Here is a 22,316-nt window from a genome sequence, read left to right as displayed (position 1 = left end):
GACCTGAGAATAAGGTTCCACCCCATCTGGTGCCAGCGCGCACCACCCGTCACTAAGGGCTCAGCACAAAAGTTGATTCTCTCTCTCTCTCTCTCTCTGTTGTGCGCCATTGTTCATAGCATGCGAGAAGGTTAGCTCTGTCAGTGCACGGTACTGACATCATGGGTTCGCGGAACTTCAAGTATTTCTATCTCTGCTATCAATGAACTAATTTGCAAAAATTCTTGCGGTAGAACGCTCCTTAGAGGCCAAGTAACAACTTTCAGCGTATAACAAAAATTTACTTCGTGGCCTGGGGCGAAGCCCTTCAAAGGGCCACAGAAATTTCGGTTATACGCTGGAATTTGCTATGTGCCCTCTAGGGAGCGTTGTATCGCAAGAATTTTTCAAATTGGTTCATTAATAGCAGCGTTGAAAAAAATGGCTGTGGCTTAGGTAAGGTTAAGCCCAGGATGCGAAGCATACTAGCCTTTATTTTAGTTGTTGAACCACTGTTTAGCCTGGTGAACTGCTGTTGCTTGGCTATATTTGGTTCGGCTAGACGAAGAAACAACTCATGCATTACTTCTTCGCCTTCAAGAGTGGAACGCGACAGCGTTCCCGTCGACCCGCCAAGGGGTGTAAGACAATGGGCTACAGGGCAGCGACTACGCGCCCCGCATTGGACGCGGTGAGCGTCGAGCAAAGCAGCGTTCGGCGCGGCAACGAAATGTGCGCCTGAGCAAGAGACGCACGCCTTAGAAACAGCGCGTTTCTAAGGCAACACCGCATTCACTAGAGGCGCTTTTGTACCGCTTTGAAGCGTTGTACTCGTGGCTCAGTGGTAGCGTCTCCGTCCCACACTCCGGAGACCCTGGTTCGATTCCCACCCAGCCCGTCTTGCAAGAGTTGAGCCAAAGCCACTTCTCCTCTGTCGTGACGTCACGGTGTCACGTGATTTCATGGTCACCGCCGCGCCTGAGGAGCTGGGTTGAGCCCTCGTAATATGCTTCGCATAAAAGGATTTCCGTGCCGCGAACCCATGATTTCAGGAGGCGATCGTCACCGCCAACGTAACGCTCTCTCCACTCGCCCCGTTTAGCCTTCGCAAGCGAAATTCCTTCCCTGCGTTCTCCCATACGGGAGCGCGAGGATCGCGTGACGCATACGTCACAGGTCCCGCCTTTTTTTTTATGCTGCACGGCGCACTTCCGCTAATGGTGTCGCGCACGAGCTGTTGCGTTTGTCTCGTTTCGCGCAGCGCACAATTTTGCGCGCTGTGCACGAGAACACGTGACTAGCAATATAAGTCAGTGCTACACGAACGCTAAGGAAGACAAGCGGATCACAGAGCATGATTCCGCGCTGGGACACGGTAGAAAATTACACTTTCATTGCCTGTGCGCGCGACTGAACGTGAGATCAGGCGGACGAAATGGAAGTAAATCTCTCTTGCTACGGTATAAGTAAAACAAACACGCAGACATCGGTTTGTGTGTCTTCTTATTTCTCTAAACTTTAATTCGCCTATTGAGGCAACATATTACACAAATAACAGGTGGTGTCTTGAATAATTCTTGAAGTCATGTGTCGCTATGAGCGACGTCACAGCATATACGTGTAGTTACGTAGGCGTATTTGCGCATGTGTGTCACCTCTCCGGCTGTGAGCGCGGCGCCCGAGAGAAGGGCAAACAACGTTTGGCTTAAAATTTCAGCTCTTTCCGCAGCGTGTAGCGATGTAATGTTTAGCAGACAAGACCATTAGCATGCATGCATGCAATGCACCTGTCAGCTAAAAATGGCCAGACCTAATGAGGGGCCCTTTAACATGTTCTAAGAGCAACAATGTGACATGATGGACGACTCTATCAAAATTATATTCAAGATCAATTTGTATCATGGCGACACGGCCCTCCTTTTCATCACAACATTCTTGTACGACCCTTGCAGTATGTACATTCGAAAAGACTGACCTGCTTTTGGTAATGCAGGTGTGATGAGGGCCCACGCACAAGTTGTTTTATCACAGTTTGAAAGCGTCGCACCATGGTACTTTAGAGTAAACTTCATATTTCATATTTGTCAAGCTTATTGGTCTATAGGCTACAACCGCCAAAATCCTCGCTGGGTCTTTTTCGCTTTAGGATGTCCTTTTCGGACATGCAATGTCCGAAAAGAAGGAGGCGCTGAATTGTTGTTCTCGTACATCTTAATTATCACCTGGTGTAATGCTACAGCTACTACACTTTTAAAACACTTGTAGAAAACTCCTCCAAGGCCACCAGGCCCCGGCGACTTGCTGGCACTGAGAGTCAATCGCATCCTCAACTTCTGAAAGGCGCATTTGTCTGCCGAGCGCTTCACAGACCGGCGTGTGATATTGTTAGCAATAATGGCAAGAAGTCAGTTTTAAAACGTTCAATATAACAGGTCTTTTCCACATCAAACTTTCATAATAAGGCTGAAATGCACGCGCTATCATTCCAACATAATTAGTGACTTGCCCATCATAACTTATTCTGTTATTTCCTTGGAAACCGCATTTCTTTTTCTCGTCGCTTATTGCTCACTTGGATGGCGTGTCTCCCGTCGATTAACTCTCTGCACGCGTGCCTTTAATACAGCACTCTTGCACTTTTTTTCATCCATAACTTCAAGCTCGGACTTTACCTCTTTGGTTTCTTTCGTAAATAAGCCAGGCGAAGAGCTTTCTGCGCAGATCATATATTTTAACCTAAGGTGCAATTTCTTGTCACGCTCTTTCTCTTTATACTGGCCTACGCATAAGCTCTTTCAATTGCGGTAAATTTAGCGTCTCTCCTGAAGATGTTCCCATTCTGCAATGAAAAACGCTGACGAAGTTGTGCTGAGCAAATTTTCGAGCTTTTCTTGCACTGCATTCCGGAAAATGTCGTCTTGCAAAAGTGTATCCTTTAGCTTCCTTTAGCATCCTTTAGCTTTCAAAGCTTGCAACGACACTCCAGCTTTCTTTCTCATTCCTGGAATTGTCAATTGCACTTGCGGCCGGTGCAGACACCACAATGGGTCTGATAATCGTGTAGCAGGCGTAAATTCTGATGTCAAGTAGGACTGATGTCTTACCACACCTTTGGCAAAAGTTGAATGTGGCCTCTTTGCTGGCAAGCAAATCAAGATGGTGTGAGGGAATCCGAGTCAGGTGTCAGATATGTGCTCTCAGGACATCTATATATATGTAGACTGTCAAAGGAGTGTGTCCGACAATGGCCACTGTCGCAATCGATGACGTAGTTTTGGGAAGACCGAGACAAGTTCTGAGCGCTTGTGCTTGCACACTCTGGAGTTTGCGGATATTTGTAGTGCAATTATTTCCTAGTACAGGTAAGCTGTACCGCAGGAAGCCCAAAACAGTACTTTATATAGTTGCAACATTGATGGTACTGTAGCACTCCAGGACTTCCCGTCGAGAAACGCAAGAAGGTCCACGATGGCGGTCAAACGCTTTGTCATGTACGAGACGTGAGGGCTCCAAGACAAGTCCCTATCAATGATGACGCCAAGAAAGCGGTGCGTTCGTCTGTATCGTACAGTTTGGTCATTAATCCCCAAAGCATACGGGGTCATCGCTTTGCGAGTAAAAACAACGAGCGCACATTTCCCAGGGGAAAGCTCCAGGCCTTGCCTTCTTAGGTATGTTGACAAGGCCGTTGAAGCCTTCTGAAGTCGTGCGCGGTCTTGTAGACGTGTCACTCCTGAAGCCCACATGCAAATGTCGTCTGTATATACGGAAAGCCGAATGTTTTGCGTTAACGAATCGGCGAGACCAACGAGCAGCAGGTTGAACAGGGTCGGGCTGAGTACTCCGCCTTGCGATACACCACGACTGGTACAGCTAGACGGCGTCGGTCCGTCTTCAGTCAAAATAAAGAATATTGTGCCAAACGCTCCATGGCGGCGTGTATGGTGGGAGCGGCTTGTAAGAGCTTTAAGACGCTGCTTGGCAACATTCTTCGAAGAGCCTGCCTCAACTCCGGAGAACTCATGACAGTACTCGCAGAAGTTGAAGCCGTCGTCAATTCTAGACCACTTTCATCGAATCCTAAGACGACGAACCATGCTCTCTGACTCCGGCCGATCTGTTGATTGGCAGTAGGCTCACGATACCACAAAACAACATCGAGGAACCGGAGATATCAACGCGTACAGAGGCTGTACGGAGACTTCAGTACAGAAGGCGGCCTGACCGAAAACTTTTGGAAACGATGGACCAAAGAGTACTTACTCCAACTTAGATCAGCAAACTTCTGTGATAAATGGGGCAATAACAAAGTTCAGGAAGGCGATGTTGTACTTGTACAAGGTGAGAACCTTCCACGTCAAATGCTTCCACGTCCTCCGTAGACTTGAGGGTGTTAGATACGGGACCTTTTCATGAGCCTCCTCCCAGTTCACCAGACCACATCGAATCGCGTCACACCTAATTAAGGAGCGCAGAAGCACGTATACCACATTCCCGAGGCGCGGCACGTGCAAACGAGTTGGCGTCCCCTACCTCGTGCGCCGCAGGTGGAGCTATTCACTGCTTGACTCTTCCCGAAAGTGTAGCGGGAGCCTGGCACTGTTCCAGGTAACGTGGGTCCCGAAGCAAGACGGCTGTAATGCACCGTGAAGCCCTGGCAGCAATCCCCCCATCCGCCTTTGTCACGGCGCTTGCACGTCAGGATGGCAATACCGCAGAGAGAAGTAAGCGCTCGGACAATTGGGGCCCAAGGAGCGACCCTGTGCGGCGGGTGTGGTACAATCGCACGGGCGCCTACCATTGGCCGAAAATGACGACACCTGAGCGGGCTCGCCGATTGGCCGAAAATGGCGTCACCTGAGCGGGCTCGCCCATTGGCCGAACGTGACGTGACTTCGAGACACCGAAGGGCTTAAAAGACACAGACCGGGAGCATTCCTAGAGCATTCCTTCATTCATCTCTTTTGAGCTTTTTGCCACGGGCCGCAGCGTTCGAGTTGCTGCCGGCCCGTAATGACTCTATGACTTAATTTCTTGGTCGTCTCACTGTAAATAATGTAAATAAACCTCCAGTTTTTCATCTCAAAGTCCTCCTCAACTTCGGCCAACTCCCGCACCCAACGGCAAGGTCCAAAATCTGGGGGACAGCAATTGGGATTGTCCTCCAGATCCAACATCTGGTTGGCAGCGGTGGGATTGTCCTCCAGATCCAATTGGGGTGACTGAAGTCTACGGAGGAGGAGATGGGCACGTTCGCTCTTGCAAGGTAAAGCGAGAAGACGGCCTTATGACAACATGGCCATCCAAAGACTGTATCTAATAGAACTACCGGCGCGACCGCACTTCCCGGCCGGGAATGTGTTGAATTTACCCGTGTTCTTCCTACAAAAAAGAAGGGGACAGTCTTCGGGCGCGTGAGCGCGTTCGAGGAGAGACTTGGAGTCGTCGTTTACGTTCTGGGTCCAAGTGGGCGCTAATAAACGCCGATCTCAATCTTAAAGGGCAACACCGGCGATTTTTCGATGCCAACGGATGTCGATGAAATTTGCTTGGTACGTTCCTCTGAAAACTTCCGTCATGTCCTCAAAAAGTAGGTTTGGGAGTATCAGATCTTTTACAAATGAAATTAATTGCCTCGAACACCCTACCTTGCCTCCTCCTCAGTTACAGGCCACATTGCTTATGGCGTCAGGAGTGTTCCATGCAGAGCATGCCAGGATCATGCAGACGGCAGCGATGAGACCGTGGAGGAATCGACAATCGTGAGCTGGTTGGTGCATGCATGGCGTGAGAAGGTGCTCTCGCGATAAGTTGCGCTAAATGTAGACGTGCAAGAGATGGGAGGCAAGTGGTGTTGTGTTGTTGGCTGCACGAACTTCAGGCCTCGCCATCCGCACACACAGTTTGAGCCGATGCCGATCGCGTTCGGCCGATGTTAAGCCTATACGTCACAGTCGCGTAGTTCATGCGTCTGCTGCTGGCGGACCTGAGCGACTGACCTGAAGCTAATTAAGCCATTAGGATGAAGGAAACTACTTATGCAGTCCAGTTTTGACCATAAGAATTTGAAATAAACGATTCTTCATTTCGTACAGTGCACACACAAAAAGTGAGAAGCGTCGAGACGGAGCAGTATCAACATCGGTACGTTGCCGTTTTCGATGGCAAGCTGCCCGCCGCACTCACCGGCACTTCCCTAAATTAAATGCGACTACGAACATTGGTGTATTTTTACGTATTGTTATGCAGACTCATTATTAAGCTTCCGAGGTGCACTGCTTGCCTCGTATCACAAATTGGCAACAAGCGTAGGCCCTTCGAGAGAGAGAGCCAGAGAGAGAGAGAGATTTACAGAAAGGCAGAGAGCTCGATCAGCAGCGTAAACAACCGCCTCGTTCAGCTGCTTACAGTGTCTATACTGGCATCGGCTTTTCCACGAGAAAATTACGCGTTTTCTAAATGAACGATCATACGCGCAAAGTCCTCATCTATGCCCACTGTACGGGACATATTGTGTGCATGAAGAGAATACGATGAATGATACGTATACACAGGCAGCGTAACAACGCTCCCGTATATACTAGTCTCCGGCTCGCTGTGCGTGGTCGCTCATATCAGCGCGACTCAGAGTGACGCAACGGTGCCTACATGCACAAAATCTGCCTGTTTTGATATATTCTGACATTAATTGATGCCACCGATGAACGGCTAGTATTATATCTCAAGCGAACGACGAGTAGTCGCTGCACGTGGCGATGTAAACAAACGCACCGTTCGGCGCTTTGGACTGTCAGCGGCATTCCCGCAAAATACAAATGCGGAAGGTCGTGCTCCACATCTTGCAGTAAGCATGCGAAGCGTTTACCCGAGAAGAGGTAAAACACTTAAAATAGCAAGCAGCACGTATAAAATCGGCGGTTAGGGCTACCCTTGGTCTTCATGTTGCAGCATGATGTGTAGCGCATGGGCGCTGGCTCTCATGGTGGCGGGTCGAATGCGAACGGTGATCCGTGGCTATCGAATTCGTCAAAACATTATCTGTCAATATTTGACAGATTCGAAGCGCTGGTGCTGCTGACATTGTGACCGAAGGTCGGGCGCGGTCACGATTCAGCCGAGCGTCTGCTCTTCGCTGCCAGCGGGCGAGATCGGCAAGCCTTGCACGCCTTTCCCAGTGGGGACACTCGTGACGTCACACGAAGAAGCTCGCTCGGCTGCTTGGTCAGGTTTCGGTTTTGTTTTCGCGGTTTTTTGCTTATTTAACATATTAGAATTTGCGTAGCAATTCTACAACCAGACGCGTGACAGTCGTGTCTTGGGAACCTAAATATTCCATTACCTTGACATGGTAAAAAAATCGCTGGAGTTGCACTTTGCCGACTGTTCCGTGGTCCACATATTCGTTACATATACATATTGGAGGAGGAGTCCGACGGAACGGTTCGACGATTGTGATTGGCCGAGAAGAAGACCAGTGGGTTCCCTTGACGAGTGAAAAGGGGAAATGAACTGGATAAAAACCGGAGCTGGACCGTTGCGGGTGTGCTCGTACATGTACACCACCAACATGTAAATTTGTAAATAAACCCGTCTTCCCATCTCTTGGACGTCGCCCCGGAACTCTCAATCGCCTGGCACCTGGCACATCACAAGCCACGGGACCATAATGGCCACTCAGACCCCGACGTCGCAACAACACTCAGCGACAAGTAATGCTCTCGCATTCACACACCATAAAAATTGCTTAAGTGCCCCCATATATTTTTGACAATGTACAGAAGCATTTACCCTTGTGCTGCAGTAGGATCAGCGACTGCCCACGTCGAGAGCGCGATGTGTGACCGTCGCACCCTCCCCGTTCGCCATAATTATACCAATTTTGTGTTTGTGTTTGCTTTGTGTTTAGAGTAAACCGCAGAGGGCATTTTCCCGCGTTTTAAAGAAATCAAGTGGTTGCACTAATACATTAATGTCAGGCTCTAGCGACTTGTCGCGATTGTTCATTACTCGGCAATCTTATACCAAGCATTACATGAACGAGGTGTATCCCTCAGCAGAAAAAAATAAAAATAATTAGCAAGCACAGATTACCGCGTCGCAAACTTCATATTGCAGTACTTGTATCACGATAATTGCGATAACTGAATGGTTCACGCAGTGGTTACGCGGTGGCCGAAGCTGTGCGATACGATGGTCAGAGCATCGCACGCATAATGCGAAGACGTGGGATCGTTTGCCACCTGCGGCAAGTTGTTTTTTCATCGACTTTCAATGCCATTAATCTATAATTTCTTTAATTCAATTAGTGTGTACAAGTAATTTCCCCTATGTTTTCCTTGGTGTCTTTGTTGGCTTCTCATGATACGATTTATACACGGAGCGCCTAAATTTGTCAATGATCAGAAAGCCAAAGCCACTATGCAACCACGGCGGATCTGTCAATTTAGTGTGAATTCTGACACCATAACACGTTTAGACATATCTGTGCACAAGCGTACGTACTTCGGGCAAATGCAGTGGCATGCTACGTCATTTTCATAAAGTCACTTCTTTATGCACTGTGGGACAAAATACCTCTAATATGATTAATTTTTTAAAGTTTATGGAGCGGCTGTTTTTAAACTGGTACAAGCCGCTGGATTCCTACCAAGTTGTCTTGTTTAGAGAACGCTGCACGATTGCAATTTCGCTATTGCAGTATGCGGACTAAAGTTATTACTTCAAAAGAGTGAGTGAAATAACTTTATTGTATTACCTCAAAAGAAAATTTACTTAAGTTCGTTGGACACTATCGTAGAAGAATTCTTGCTGTCCTCCACAACTAAGAATCACGGCTAGCATAATTATTTAATCTGAAGTCCCCTATTTTAAGTAATAACTGAGCATAGGTGTTGCTGATGCGCCCCATATCTTAGGAACACATCACCCATACGCACGCTAATAGTGTAAGTTGACAGTTATAAAGTGGTAGTACAACATGTAAATATAACAGGACAAGGAAACGCAATGACAAGCAAGCACAAAGTCGAGAGACAAGTAATGCTTACCAAGTGTAGCATAAACTGGAGGCCATATTCTGGGATCCAGTAGCAGATACCGCACCCATTGCCCTGGGTCCACTAAGATTCCATACCTACAAAACCGAACAGGAACACAATTCAAATGAGGAACATATGGTATAATTGCACTCGAGGAAAAAGCCTCGCAGATACAGCAGGTCCTCTCAACTACAGTGGTCCTGTGAGATGGCCTACAGTTTTTTTTTTGGGGGCCCACTCTCTATGTAGAAACAATTTTCATGCACACACCTCTGGCGCTCCAACTGAGCTGCCATTTGGTGAGATAGGATGTGAAAGGTTTAACTTTATTTCAGACTAATTTCTGTACTTTCTGTGGAAACATTTTAAAACTTCCGTGCACGGCCCTGACAAAGAATTTTCAAGGACTAAACAACACTGCATTGAACAACTTGAAAACAATGCATGCTCACAAGCAATTTTTTTTCTATTGAACACAAATGAAAAGTGCAGCTCCGCCTACTTACACAAAGCCATTCTTTGCAGCAGAAGCGTAGCATAAAACCTACACTTTCTAGACAGCAGTTTCATTGAGTACCAGACGCCAGACAAAGAAGCGGTCTTTGCAAACGCGTGGTGCCATTTTGTCTGCGACGGGCGGTGCTTGCGAGGAGGAACGCAGCGTTGAACCAGCGCGCCGCTCTCCTCCTCGCACTGGTGCGCGGAGATCGCCCTTTCTAGGCAGACTGCAACGGTAGCGGCGTCATTGCGAATTAGTGCTATTCTAATGTGTTCCGTCTGTGATTGCTGCGATGTCTGATGACTAAAGGCCAACGGGCTACCCCTGTGATGTATTCGGCTGCAAAAATAATTTCCGGAAGCGAACGTGAAGCACATCCTCAGCCACGGAGACTTCGCGGACTCCGCCGCTGCTAATGCAGACAAGCGTCCACTTTGGATTGCCAGCATAAACAAAAAGAACTTGACGCCATTAGCTTCGTAGAGTGTACGTTCAGAATATTTTATTTCCAGTGAACGCACGGCAACGAACTCAGGAGCGAAATGCAATAATGATCGTTGGGTGCACGTTAAAGAAACCCAGGTGGTCAAAAATTAATCCGGAGTGCCCGACTACGGCGCGCCTTATAATCATATAGTGGTCTTGGCACTTGAAACCCCAGAATTAAATTTATATCATATTTCGATCGCGGGCAAAGCTGTAGCAATGCCTCTATAGGCCCTTCGCCTTTCGATATTAGGGCTTGTTAGGAATGGCCGTACGGGGGTGGCAACGTGCCAGCTTTCAGCCCGCTGCGCGTGTTCCAACCCCCCCAGACGAGGCGCCTTCTGAGAACTACGGATGACAGGCGGCCACGTGGCGCGCGGGCAGCTCTGGAATGTGGTGCGCCGCCGCGCCACCCGAGACGGCGCAAAGTTCTACGAGGCCCTCGGTCGACGACACCGCGGGTTATACCGAGAGTTCTACAAAGCCCTCGAGCGCGTTAGCCTTTGTGTGTGTAGGCTCGAACGTGTTAGCCTTTGTGTGTGTGGGCTGTACTGCGGGGCGGCGGCAAGTTTACCATGATTGGACGCACATTCCCGACCATTCGTGCTCCGTCCACGCCGAACGATGACGTCGAACTATGACGTCAAGCGGAGGCTTATAAGCAGCGTTTGCCGACTGCTAGAGTGTGCTCGTGCTCGTGCTCGTGTCGTGCTCGTCGTAAGGAGCTGAGTGCTCAATGTTGTGCCAAAATGTAGTAGTGAGCTGTGTGCTCGAATGCTGTTTTGCTGAATGTTAATCTTGCGGGCTCCATATGGGAGTCGCGCTAGACTGCCAATGTATCTTGTCTTAAAATATGTTAATCCTGTAAATAAATCCTGTTAACCTAGTTCCTCATCTACGACCTCCGACTCCTTCAAATGGTGGCAGCGGCGAGGTAGTCCGACGAGTCCTACATCTGCTTGACAGCGGTAGGATCGTCCGACAACTCTTACAACTGGTGGCAGCGGTGGGATCCGACTACGGCTCCTAGATCGGCCTACGACTCGGGAGACAACAACGGCAGCTGACGGACGTTGGCACATGGTGACCGACCGGCATCCTTATCAAGTTGGAGGCGACTTGAGATTGACCACCTCTTGCAACTGACTGGATACGGCGGGGAAGGACTGGTGATATGGTGCTGCTTCAGTGGGTAAGCGTTTGGTTTTGGCTGTAAGATTTACCAGGCTTCAATTTCACTGTGTTTTTGGATTTGATTCGCTGGGGATCTTTTACTTGTATTTTGATTTGCGTGGGTATCACAGCAAGTATTGTGTGACAGCAGAGCCAAAGCTTAAAGTAGCGACCATGGTCCTAATGTGTTTGACGAGATCTGACCTGTTGTGGTTGTGTGAGGAGATCGAGGTAAACGTAGAGGAGGACTTGACGGAAGCAGAAATTCGTAAGGCAATTCTAGAAAGCAACAATGATTCAAAATTCATAGAACAAATGGGCAAACGAATTCTAAGCAAAAAGCGGGAACAGGAAGCAATTAGCCAGGAACAGGAAGAATTTAAGCAAGAACAGGAAGAAGCTAGGCAGGAACTGAAAAGCATTTCACAGGAAGAAGGCCTTACAGAAGTAACAAGGCAGTACATTGAGGCATTGAACAAAAAGATTGAAGGTTTCGAGCAGTTAATCGAACAAAGTCAACAGCGGCTTGAAAAATCTGTAGGCTGGACGCAGCGAAAGTGGCAGGATGTCGACAGCAGATTTCAGTCGAAAGCCGAGAGTAGTAGTACCTGTGAGAATAGCAACACGTTCATAAGTGAACTCGAAGTGCTAGCAGCTAACGATGCCTTAGTGGCAGCAGAGGCCGTTGAAGGCCAGAGTGAGAGCGACGAGGTGCTGTGCCAACAGAGGACTGTAGAGACAGCTAGGCCAGCTGCGAACAATTTGGCACAGTTACCGCGTGTGTGCGTCGCATCTCATGGTATCAAGGTCGTTAGCGAGGTACAGGGTACTGTTGACTTGACAGACGCGAGCACCCATGTCGAGTCAGATCTGCGTGTAGAAGAGAAGTGCCAGCTGGACGGTGCAGTTGAGAATAGTTCTCGGGATGGCGAGCTCCGTAGCTCACGAGAGAACAACTGCATTGTTCAGGGATCGGTGCGGCTCTCCGCCAGTCTAGGTAGCCTAGAGATGGATGATTTATTTAGGAATCATTCGGACTGTGCGCGTGAGACAGCGATCGATACCGACGGGCTGTGTGCCGATGCACAGCGTGAGCTGGGCAATGTAGTAGAGGGCAGTTCGCAAGAGTGCGAGTTGTCTTACTCGAGTAAAGCCTGCTGCATTGTGCCAGAGTCGGTTGAGCTGTCCGCCAGTCGAGGCAGAGATAATGTTGATTTAAATGAAAATCAATCAGACTGTGCGGGTAAGAGACCGATCTGGGCCGACGAGATGTGTAACGGCCAGCACGAGGCGCGAGATGACGGCATGAAAGAGAGTTCGAGGAGAAAGCGCCGCAGAAAGAAGCGCCGAAAAGATCGGAATGCGGTGACTAATGTAGCGAAGCCAAAGACGGCGACAAGCGCGAGAAGGCAGGGCGCGGAGAAAAGAAAGGTGCGGTCGTCACGGACGATGTTGACGCATCGAACAAGTTCGAGCCACCGGTCAAAGGGGGACCGAGAAGCTTGTTCTGCACGGACGCGGACAAAGGGCACGGGGCAGTTAAATTCCTCGTCGTTCCGTCGTTCTCTTCGAAGCTCAGCGTGCAGTTCAAAGAAGCGCAAGGTGGCAAGACGAGACCAGGTGGGGAGTAGCGACGCGGTCAGTCGAGGTCCTGTTGAAAGCGGGGCGGGAGGACGCAAATTGGCAGGAGACCGTAACGTCTTGGGGGAGCTGATAGTGAGTCAGCCCTTTTGTTGTTCCTCCGTAGCCAGAGTAGCTTGTAAAGTGCGACCACCGCGGGTTCGACTCAAAGTATGAGTCAGACGTAAGCGTTTGGAAAGGGAGGCCGAGTGCCCTTCCGTAGAAATGAAGTGTGTTGTTTTTATTTTTGAGCATCGGAAAATTTCGCGATTTGAGACTAGGTTTTCTTTCAATATGTAAAGGTATGAGCTTTGTTTGTGTTTTCGTTTGAGAAGCTCGAGATTTGAAAGATGCGTTTTAAGTAAACATGTAGTCTCGCGAGATGTTCATTAATAAGTATATAGGCTTTCTTTTTTTGTGTGTATGTGAGTAACCTGAAGGTCAAGGTTATCGTTGAGAGGCCTATCGTAACGCGCGTGTGTGTTATTTAACCTTCTTTTTTTTAAGTGTTTTTTGAATTTTAAGGTTAAGCGCGTAGACTTTCAGTAAGTGCGTGATTTGCACTGAGAAAAGCTCTTAGGTCTATTAGCGCGTGTCCTGTGCGGACGGAAGGAAGCAGAAGGTTTTTGACTGGGTTGCTCGTGTGTGTCGAGGGCAGCCGTATTCTGACTTCTCTAGTACGCGTGCAAAGAGCTAGTTAGTAAAAGACACATTTGTTCAAAGGTTCCTCTGTGTTGCGTAAGTTACGCAAGGGTGGTTGTTTGTTTAAGGAACGTGTCCTGTGTGGATTAAAGGAACAAATGTGAGTCAGCGTGATGAAAACTTTGTATGATGCAAGCACGAGTTCGGAATAGGGACCTCAAACTTAGCGCGTTTGTGATGACGTACCTGTAGAGTTGGCCAGACGGTTCAGTGGCAGCAGTACATGAGATAAGTACGCCACTGTGATAGGGTAGTAACAGGCTGTTCGCGAAGTTAGGCTGCTGGAGTTATGTTTGAGTATTGGTGTTTGAAAGCGTTCGGTTTAATTCTGCGTAACCCTTTACTCTTGAGCAGCGCGACGGCCGGGTTTGGTCGAACTCAGGAGGAACGTGAACGCTCGCTTTGGTGGCACGAAATTTTGGGGCAAAATTTGGGATTCCCAATTGAGTGACTTGCATGGAAATTGTGATAGGAGGCCTGGTGGGTTAGCAGCTAATTCCGGGCGTTTGAACGCTGAGCGGTGTTGTGTTGCCGGGTCGACTCTTTTGTGCCAGTTGTTGTGAGATGGTTGAAGGCATTCCAAGTACGCAGGGGTTGCAGAGAGCAAAGCCGTCATCTTACTCGCCAGCCATTCTCTTCCTGCCCAGCGGTTGCCAGGACTGGCCAGGCGAGATTTTCCGGGCCATGGAGGAGCTGTTAGGAATGGCCGTACGGGGGTGGCAACGTGCCAGCTTTCAGCCCACTGCGCGTGTTCCAACCCCCCCAGACGAGGCGCCTTCTGAGAACTACGGATGACAGGCGGCCACGTGGCGCGCGGGCAGCTCTGGAATGTGGTGCGCCGCCGCGCCACCCGAGACGGCGCAAAGTTCTACGAGGCCCTCGGTCGACGACACCGCGGGTTATACCGAGAGTTCTACAAAGCCCTCGAGCGCGTTAGCCTTTGTGTGTGTAGGCTCGAACGTGTTAGCCTTTGTGTGTGTGGGCTGTACTGCGGGGCGGCGGCAAGTTTACCATGATTGGACGCACATTCCCGACCATTCGTGCTCCGTCCACGCCGAACGATGACGTCGAACTATGACGTCAAGCGGAGGCTTATAAGCAGCGTTTGCCGACTGCTAGAGTGTGCTCGTGCTCGTGTCGTGCTCGTCGTAAGGAGCTGAGTGCTCGATGTTGTGCCAAAATGTAGTAGTGAGCTGTGTGCTCGAATGCTGTTTTGCTGAATGTTAATGTTGCGGGCTCCATATTGGAGTCGCGCTAGACTGCCAATGTATCTTGTCTTAAAATATGTTAATCCTGTAAATAAATCCTGTTAACCGAGTTCCTCATCTACGACCTCCGACTCCTTCAAATGGTGGCAGCGGCGAGGTAGTCCGACGAGTCCTACATCTGCTTGACAGCGGTAGGATCGTCCGACAACTCTTACAGGCTATATCGAAGCTAACATCTTATTAACTACACGCCAAGAAGTTTCCTAATACCAAAACCTTGTTGAGAGCTCTCAGCAAGACGCGGAAACTTGCCACCCCTAGTGAAAAGCAAGTTCGCCGGGCACCCTACAGCGCGATCCCATTTCCAGCATGGCGCCGGAAGATAGACTGCTTTGATCGCAATATGGCGGTGATGGTTACAGTGATTTAGTTGCGTCCTCTTTGAAACGGGCCGGTGACAAAAAGTCACCTAGTCTGCTTGATTTAATCAGTATGCTGTACATGGCTTTTATCTAGCATTTCTGAACACATCTCCTTAATCTTTTTTTTCCCCTTCAATATCTACCTTGTACCGCTAGCTATTGTGTAGATCATTTTAACCAGACGACTCAGCAGCGCTCTATTCAAAACAATAATGAACAGTATACAGAAACTCCTCCTATAACTAGAGATGAAGTCAGAAAGGCTTTGCAAGGTGGATGAGATAACAGTCGATTTCATCAAAGATGGAGGAGACATAATGCTAGGAAAGCTGGCGGCTCTCTATACGAAGTGTCTGTCGACTGCAAGGGTCCCAGAAAACTGGAAGAATGCAAACATTATACTAACCCACAAAAAGGGCAACGTTAAAGAACTAAAAAATTATAGGCCCATTAGCTTACTCCCAGTATTATATAAAATATTTACCAAATAATCTCCTATAGAATATGGACAACACTGGAATTTAGTCAACCAAAGGAGTAAGCTGGCTTCAGGAAAGGTTACTCTAAAATCGATCACATCCATGTCATTAACCAGGTTATAGAGAAATCCGCAGAGTGCAATAAACCTCTCTATATGGCTTTCATAGATTACGAAAAAGCATTTGATTCAGTAGAGATGCCAGCAGTCATAGAGGCATTGCGTAATCAAGGAGTACAGACCGCTTACGTAAATACCCTAGAAAATATCTCCAGAGATTCCACAGCCACCTTAATTCTACACAAGAAAAGTAGAAAGATACCTAAAAAGAAAGTGGTCAGACAAAGAGACAATCTCTCCAATGCTATTCACTGCGTGCTTGGAAGTATTGAAGCTATTAAACTGGGAAGGCTTAGGAGTAAGGACCAACGGCGAATATCTCAGCAACCTTCAATTTGCAGATGACATTGTCATGTTCAGGAACACTGGGGACAGGTTACAACAAATGATTGAGGACCTTAACAGAGAGAGTATGAGAGTGGGGTTGAAGATTAATATGCAGAAGACAAACATAGTTTCAAGCAAGGTAGTGAGCAAGCAAAGAGATTTCTAGTGCTTCCAACAGGTTTGGGAACTCGCTCATACCATTTATACAGCTTTGCTGTCTTTGGTACGCCAATTGTCAGGGTGGCATACACCTGCGACGGATTTTATTTCCTTCGCGTCATTGTGCAAAATTTCCTTAGAGTTGGACAAACTTCAAATTTCTCTAGGGTTGGCAGCACTGCGGCAGCATCCCGTGGAGCAACGCCGCGGCACCCATGGACCGCCATGGGCACGAGGTGCTGTTCTGGACATTGTCGAATTCCGCCATGTTGTCGAATTTGCAACCTGATCAGCTGTGGTTGGCTCAATACGCTTGATTCTGATTGGTCTTATTGGCGCAGTACGATTGGCAGTACAGCCTCTGATTGGCTCAAAATGCCTTCATTACGGCATTTGACAACATGGGGGAATTCCACCTACGGTCGGACTAGGAAGTAAGCCTAACATTGTCCTCAGAAAGCTTACTCCTTCCGGCAACTACGTAAGTCATAGAGCGCCGTGCACCCGAGATGCACGCGCCTCCACTCTTGGAGGCCATGCGGAGACAGAAGCGGCCATGCCTGGGGAAAGCGTGGGGAAAGAAACTAAGGAGCGATCATGACGTCAGGTAGCTAGCTCGGCGAGGCGAAATTTCTCTGTCATCGCCCCTCTCTCATTAGGGGGATCCAAAGGGAGGGGGTGGATAACGAGGAGTGCATACTCACTTGATAAGGTTCTCCAAGGCCACTCTGCTGTTTGATAACACCTGCGGCAAGAAAAAAAAATAGCTTTAAGGGGCTTGTTTGTTGATGTTAAACTTTGAGTACCAACTGCGTGAAATTGGAAAAACACACGAGAGAAGACACATAAAAGAAGCTCGAGCGCTCGAACTTTTTTGTGTCTTCTCTTGTTTTCAAGAAAGAGTGAGTGAGAGAAAGAGAGCTTTGTTTCATCCCGATTTCGCGCCGTTAGTGCCCAAAAGGGGGAAAAATAACGCGAAGCGATACGACGTCTGGATACGTCGATACGCCGCGGGACACTGCTGAAAGCAAATACTAGCGCAAATCAACCACTGTAACTCCACCGCGGTACATAAACAAGGACACAAGATTGCCTGGCCGGTTGTACCACAGCTGTATATAAAACTACTGCAAAGAAATCGGTGTTTGGGCTTCTGCGCCTCGGACCTGTTCGAACGTCTGCAATCGAACTCACCAGCCAACCTCCATGCCGCCCGTGTGCTGCACCTACGACCGCGCTTTCGAGCGTAGCCCTTTTTAGGGCTCCCAAGGGTGCACACGCAGTCGGAGGTACCATCGTCCACCGCTCTCTCCCACTGCACTGAGGATGTCCGTCTCCGACAACCCAGTGCAGGGGCCACGCGGCCCCACCTCAGCGCACTCGCCGGCGCTCAAACTGCTTCTCGCGGAGGCGAGACGGCAGTTTTGCGCCACCGCCGAGAACGAAGAGCAGCCTGTCGAGGCTGCAGCCCCATCCCCGAGGTTCCTACGCTCGGGAACCTGCAGGGACACTGCCCCAGTCGCAACACAGCGTCGTCGACGCGGCCGTGCTGCCCCGCACAACGACGACGACGGCGGAGACAACACCGGCAGCGAGAGCGACGACGACACCGCCAGCTCGCGCCGCTCTAGCAGCTGCCCGCCTTCCTGCTCCTACTCGTCAACCAGCGAGAGCAGCAGCGAGGACAGCCAGCTGACACTGGCCACGGACTCGGCGAGCAGCCGTTCCCCGTCGCCCAGCGCCCAAGAAGAAAGGGTCGGCGCCCCCGCTACTGCTGAACCAACTGAGGAAGCCGTGCCTAATCGTACGCCGCACGAGCCCCCGGAACCGGAAGGCGCCCCCGCCGAGGCAGAGGCAAACACGCACGCGGCGGAGAGCGACGCTCCCGTGAGCGACCCCACGGCGCATGCGCCGCCCTGCCACGTCACGGCGCACACGCAAGGCGATGCCCCGCCTCCACCCGCGGACCCTCTCCTCCCCGGCGCGAAGCAGCCGGGTAGGAAAAAAAACAGCCGGCGCAAGCGCCGCACCGTGCGGTCGGTGGCGATCACTACCGTCGCTAATCCCGGCGCACGTTCAAGCTCTCCTGCTGCGGTACCACACATCGCACCAGCCCCTGAAGGACGGGAAACCGTTCTGTACAGACCGCTCGCGAGGAAGGCACATTTCCTTGCGGCATCACGCGATGCAATTGCCGCATTCCTGGCCGGCGTTTCGGGGACGCATCGAGTCCGTCCGAACCTGCGACGGAACGTCGTGGCAGTCGACGCGCTGCCTGGCACGGACCTGTCTGCACTGCTCGCCGTCCGGGTGATTTGCGACGTGCCCGTCAAGGCGAAGGCACTCATCGCCGACTCTTGCACGGGCACGCTCTTCAACGTGGACCCGGCGATCGATGGGCCTTCCATCCTTGAGGGTATCGAGAGCCGGGTGCCCGTACTCGCCGTCACCCGAAGCGGCGATGTCGCAACACTACGCTTCGCAGGCAGAGACGTGCCGGAAGAGGTTCACCTCTTCAAGCAGCGCCGCAGCGTACGTCCGCAGCTGCCGCGGCCGTTGCAGTGCGGTCGATGCGGCCTCTTCGGGCACGCCACAGCGACCTGTTCTCGCGACCCGCGCTGTCTCCAATGCGCGGGGTCGCACGCGACGACCGCCTGTACTTCAAAGCGGACCCGATGCATCAACTGCCGAGGCCCGCACGAGTCGACAGAGCCACGCTGCCCCAACTGGCAGCTCGAGCGGCGGGTGGCGAGCATACTCGCGAGAACCGTTCCGCGCATCACGCGCAAACAAGCCCTGGTTCTCGCGAGGAGCAATGCCCCTGCCGAGCGGAATCAGCAGCCGGCCACCACCACCACAGCACAGCGCGCCCCCGAGCCACGATCATCGCCGTTGGTTCAGCCGGGCCGATCATTCCGTGACGTGCTGGCCGGCAACACAGCGCCGCAGCCAGCCGCCGAGAGCAGCTCCGCCCAACCCCGCAGCACGACGACACCCGATGCACGTGACCTCGTCATAACGACGCTCGCGTCGGCATTGCGTGCACTTTTGGAATCGGTACCTGCCGACTCCCCAGCGCGCCACATGTGTGTGGCAGCACTGGAAATGCATGACGCCCTGATCCAGCATGGCTAGTACACCAGTGGGGCAACGGCCGCGCATTGTTCAATGGAATGTTCGTTCGATGCGCCGCCGACATCCAGAGCTGGCGGATGGGGCTCTTTCGGACGGATGTGACGTGCTTGCTTTGCAAGAAACCCACGTCCGCCCGGGAGAGCTCAATCTGCCTGGCTTCGTCAGCTACCACAGTGCTGCTGGCTGCGAACAGGCGTCATGCACGGCCATTCCGTGTACCGATTCCACTCATCCGGCTGGGCGATCTCGCGCGTCACTTTACGTACGCGCTGGGCTCCCTCAAGCCGTGGTGAGTGTGGACGATTTGCCGTGCACGGGCGTCGAGTGCGTGGCGGTGACCGTGCGAATCGGAACAACCGACACGTGCGTCGCGAGTGTTTACGCGTGCTGCGGCGGCCGCTGGGACAAGGAGATGGTCGTCCGGCTGTCACAGCGTGTGCGCGGCGACCTCGTGATGTGCGGTGACTTCAACTCGCACAACACTGCGTGGGGTTCGAGCCACACCGACAGCAGTGGCCGGGACCTACTTGACGCCATCCAGCAGGCGGGTCTACTGATAGCCAACACGGGTGTTATCACTTTCGCCCGTCGTGGCTGCGAGGGAAGTGTGTTGGATCTCTCGCTAGTGTCGGAACGCTGCCATTACATCTGGCGCCGCAGCCCCGACATGCGAGGGTCCGACCACTACCCCATCCACCTCGAGCCCCGCCGTGCCGCCCACCTGCCGACGCGTGCGTACAATGTTGTGAATTGGCCGCGATTCCGGGAACTGTGTGCTACAGTGCCAGTCTCGGAGTGCAGCGGGTTTTTCCAACACATCGCGCAGTGCGCGCGTGCCGCGTCGACTCGCTGTGTCGTGCCGGCCGGGACGCCCGTTCCCGACATCAAGCAGCTGAACCTCCGCGCTGCGCGTCGCAGAGCCGAGAGGCTAGCGCTGCGCTCGGGCCAGCGCGAACATTGGACTGTGTACAACCGGCTGGACGCGGTATGCCGTCGCCACGCGAAGCAGCGCCGCAACGCCAGCTGGTCCAGCCTCTGCTCGTCGCTGGAACGGGCGAGCGTGCGATCGAGCCCGTGGCGAATCCTGGGGGCGATCCTGCGGCCCCGCCTTCCACGCTGCCCCGCCCTCTCCATCGCCGTGGCGCGCGGCATCACGAACGGTCAGCTGGCCGAGCTCCTCGCTGAGACGTTCTGCCCGCCGCCCACCGTCCGTCCACCGGCGCCGCACGTGCTGCAGCCGCAACCGCACCCAAGGCGCGAGCTGCATGCCCCGGAGCGATACTTCCCATCGGCCGGGATCCTCGAGGACATCAGGGCGCTGTGCGAGGCTGACTTTACTATCGGTGAGCTTCGCACAGTGCTCACATCGAGGAAGCGCCGCTCAGCACCAGGTTCCGATGGCGTCACATATCAGATGCTTAGGAACCTGGATGGTGACCAGCTCCTGCTGCTGCTCGACGCCTACAACCACGTCTGGCGGACCGGCAGCATCCCGGTCGAGTGGAACGAGGCGGTGGTCGTCCCGCTGCTCAAGGCTGGCAAGGCAGCCAGCAATCCTGCCTCGTACCGGCCCGTCTCGCTCACCTCCGCTGCTGGCAAGGTGCTCGAGGCCATGGCGCTGCGGCGGCTCGAGTGGATCACGGCGGCGCTCGACACCTTTGCGGCGGAGCAGAGCGGCTTCCGACGACTCCGGGCCACAGCAGACTGCCTTGCCGACGTGATCGCCACGCTGGAGACAGCGAAGCGTCGAGGCGAGGCAGGCTACCTCGTTCTCCTCGACGTCGAGAGCGCCTTCGACCGTCTGCCACACGCCACCATCATGGACGCTCTCGATGCGCTCGGAGTGTGCGGACGAATGCGCGGCTACATCGCAGCTTTCCTTGGCGGCCGGACGATGCGGGTGCGCGTTGGAGGAGCGCTCAGTCGGCCGCGTGCGGTTGTGACAGGAGTGCCGCAGGGCAGCGTGCTTAGCCCATTCCTGTTCAACCTCGCGCTGGCACGCATCCCCGACTACATTCCCCAGTTCCCGGCGCACGAGGTTCGTGTCGCAGTGTACGCGGACGACATCGCGTTGTTCGCGATCGGCCCCACCAGCGTCGGCTATGCGGTGCGTGCTTGTGTGCAGCGCGCGCTGGACGGGGTCGATGCTTACATCAGCGGCATCGGCCTCACCCTCTCGGCAGCCAAGACCAAGGCGCTCATCGTGCACCCAAAGTACGAGGGGCAGTACCGCACGCCGCGCTTCACCCTCCATGGAGTGCTACTTCCGTGGGAGAAGCGGGTTCGCTACCTTGGCCTTGTCATCGACCGACGGCTGAACTGGTGTGCTGCAGTAGCTGCCCTGCGGAAAGGTGCCGCGCAGGTGGCGGGCGCTGCGCGATCCCTGCTCGCTCGTGGCCAGGGCTGCTCGCCGTCTCTCGCACTACGCCTCTACAATTCCGTGGCCTCAGCGCGGATCTTGTACGCTCTACCGCTGGCGGACCTGCAGCCAACGCAATGGAAGGTGATGGACGCGGATCACCGAGCCGTCATCCGCCAGTTCCTGTGCCTCCCGCGATCTTCACAGAGCGGCGCCACTCTCGCCGAGGCGGGGGAGACACCCATCTCTCTCCGTGCCGAGGGGCGCGCCCTCAACCACGTGGAGCGCCTACATCGCTCGCGGCACGGCCAGCAGCTGATCGGCCGGCTGCACTCTCTCCCGAGCTCCGGCATGGGTCGCCGCGCCGCCCAGTTCGCCAGCCTGGTACGGGGTGGCGCCACGTGTGCGTGGCTTGCTCCGCCCCCGCATCGAGAGCGTCGTCTGCTCGTCCGCACGACCATCCCTGGCGTTCGAGGCAAGCGCAATACAGCGCTCTGCGCCTTGCAACAAGAGACGGCTGCAGCCATCAGCGAGCAGCTGGCCGGCCGGGTGCTCGTCTTCACCGACGGCTCCGTCTTGCGGGACGGTGCTGCTGCTGCCGCGTGCGTAGC

At 52.5% G+C, this 22,316-nt stretch overlaps 1 protein-coding gene across 2 annotated transcripts in view; it reads right to left on the bottom strand.

Moving 5' to 3' along the window:
* Window positions 1-22,316, bottom strand: part of LOC135907865 (diacylglycerol O-acyltransferase 1-like) — a 237,705-nt gene that overhangs the window by 88,446 nt on the left and 126,943 nt on the right. Inside the window, exons 1-3 of one of the 2 annotated variants that reach the window (XM_065439625.1) lie at window positions 17,406-17,650; window positions 16,916-16,956; window positions 9,027-9,112 (exon numbers count right to left, since the gene is read on the bottom strand). In XM_065439625.1, the coding sequence (XP_065295697.1) occupies window positions 9,027-9,112; window positions 16,916-16,956; window positions 17,406-17,507 (229 nt within the window). In that variant the 5' untranslated portion in view covers window positions 17,508-17,650. Of the gene's footprint in view, window positions 1-9,026; window positions 9,113-16,915; window positions 16,957-17,405; window positions 17,651-22,316 lie in introns of those variants that run through there. The other variant, XM_065439624.1, reaches the window with a different exon arrangement.

This window comes from Dermacentor albipictus, chromosome 1 (assembly GCF_038994185.2).
Source record: "Dermacentor albipictus isolate Rhodes 1998 colony chromosome 1, USDA_Dalb.pri_finalv2, whole genome shotgun sequence".
Classification (NCBI taxonomy): Eukaryota; Metazoa; Arthropoda; class Arachnida; order Ixodida; family Ixodidae; genus Dermacentor; species Dermacentor albipictus.
The sequence above is the reverse complement of the archived record's forward strand: the minus strand, read 5'-3'. Positions and strand labels throughout refer to the sequence as shown.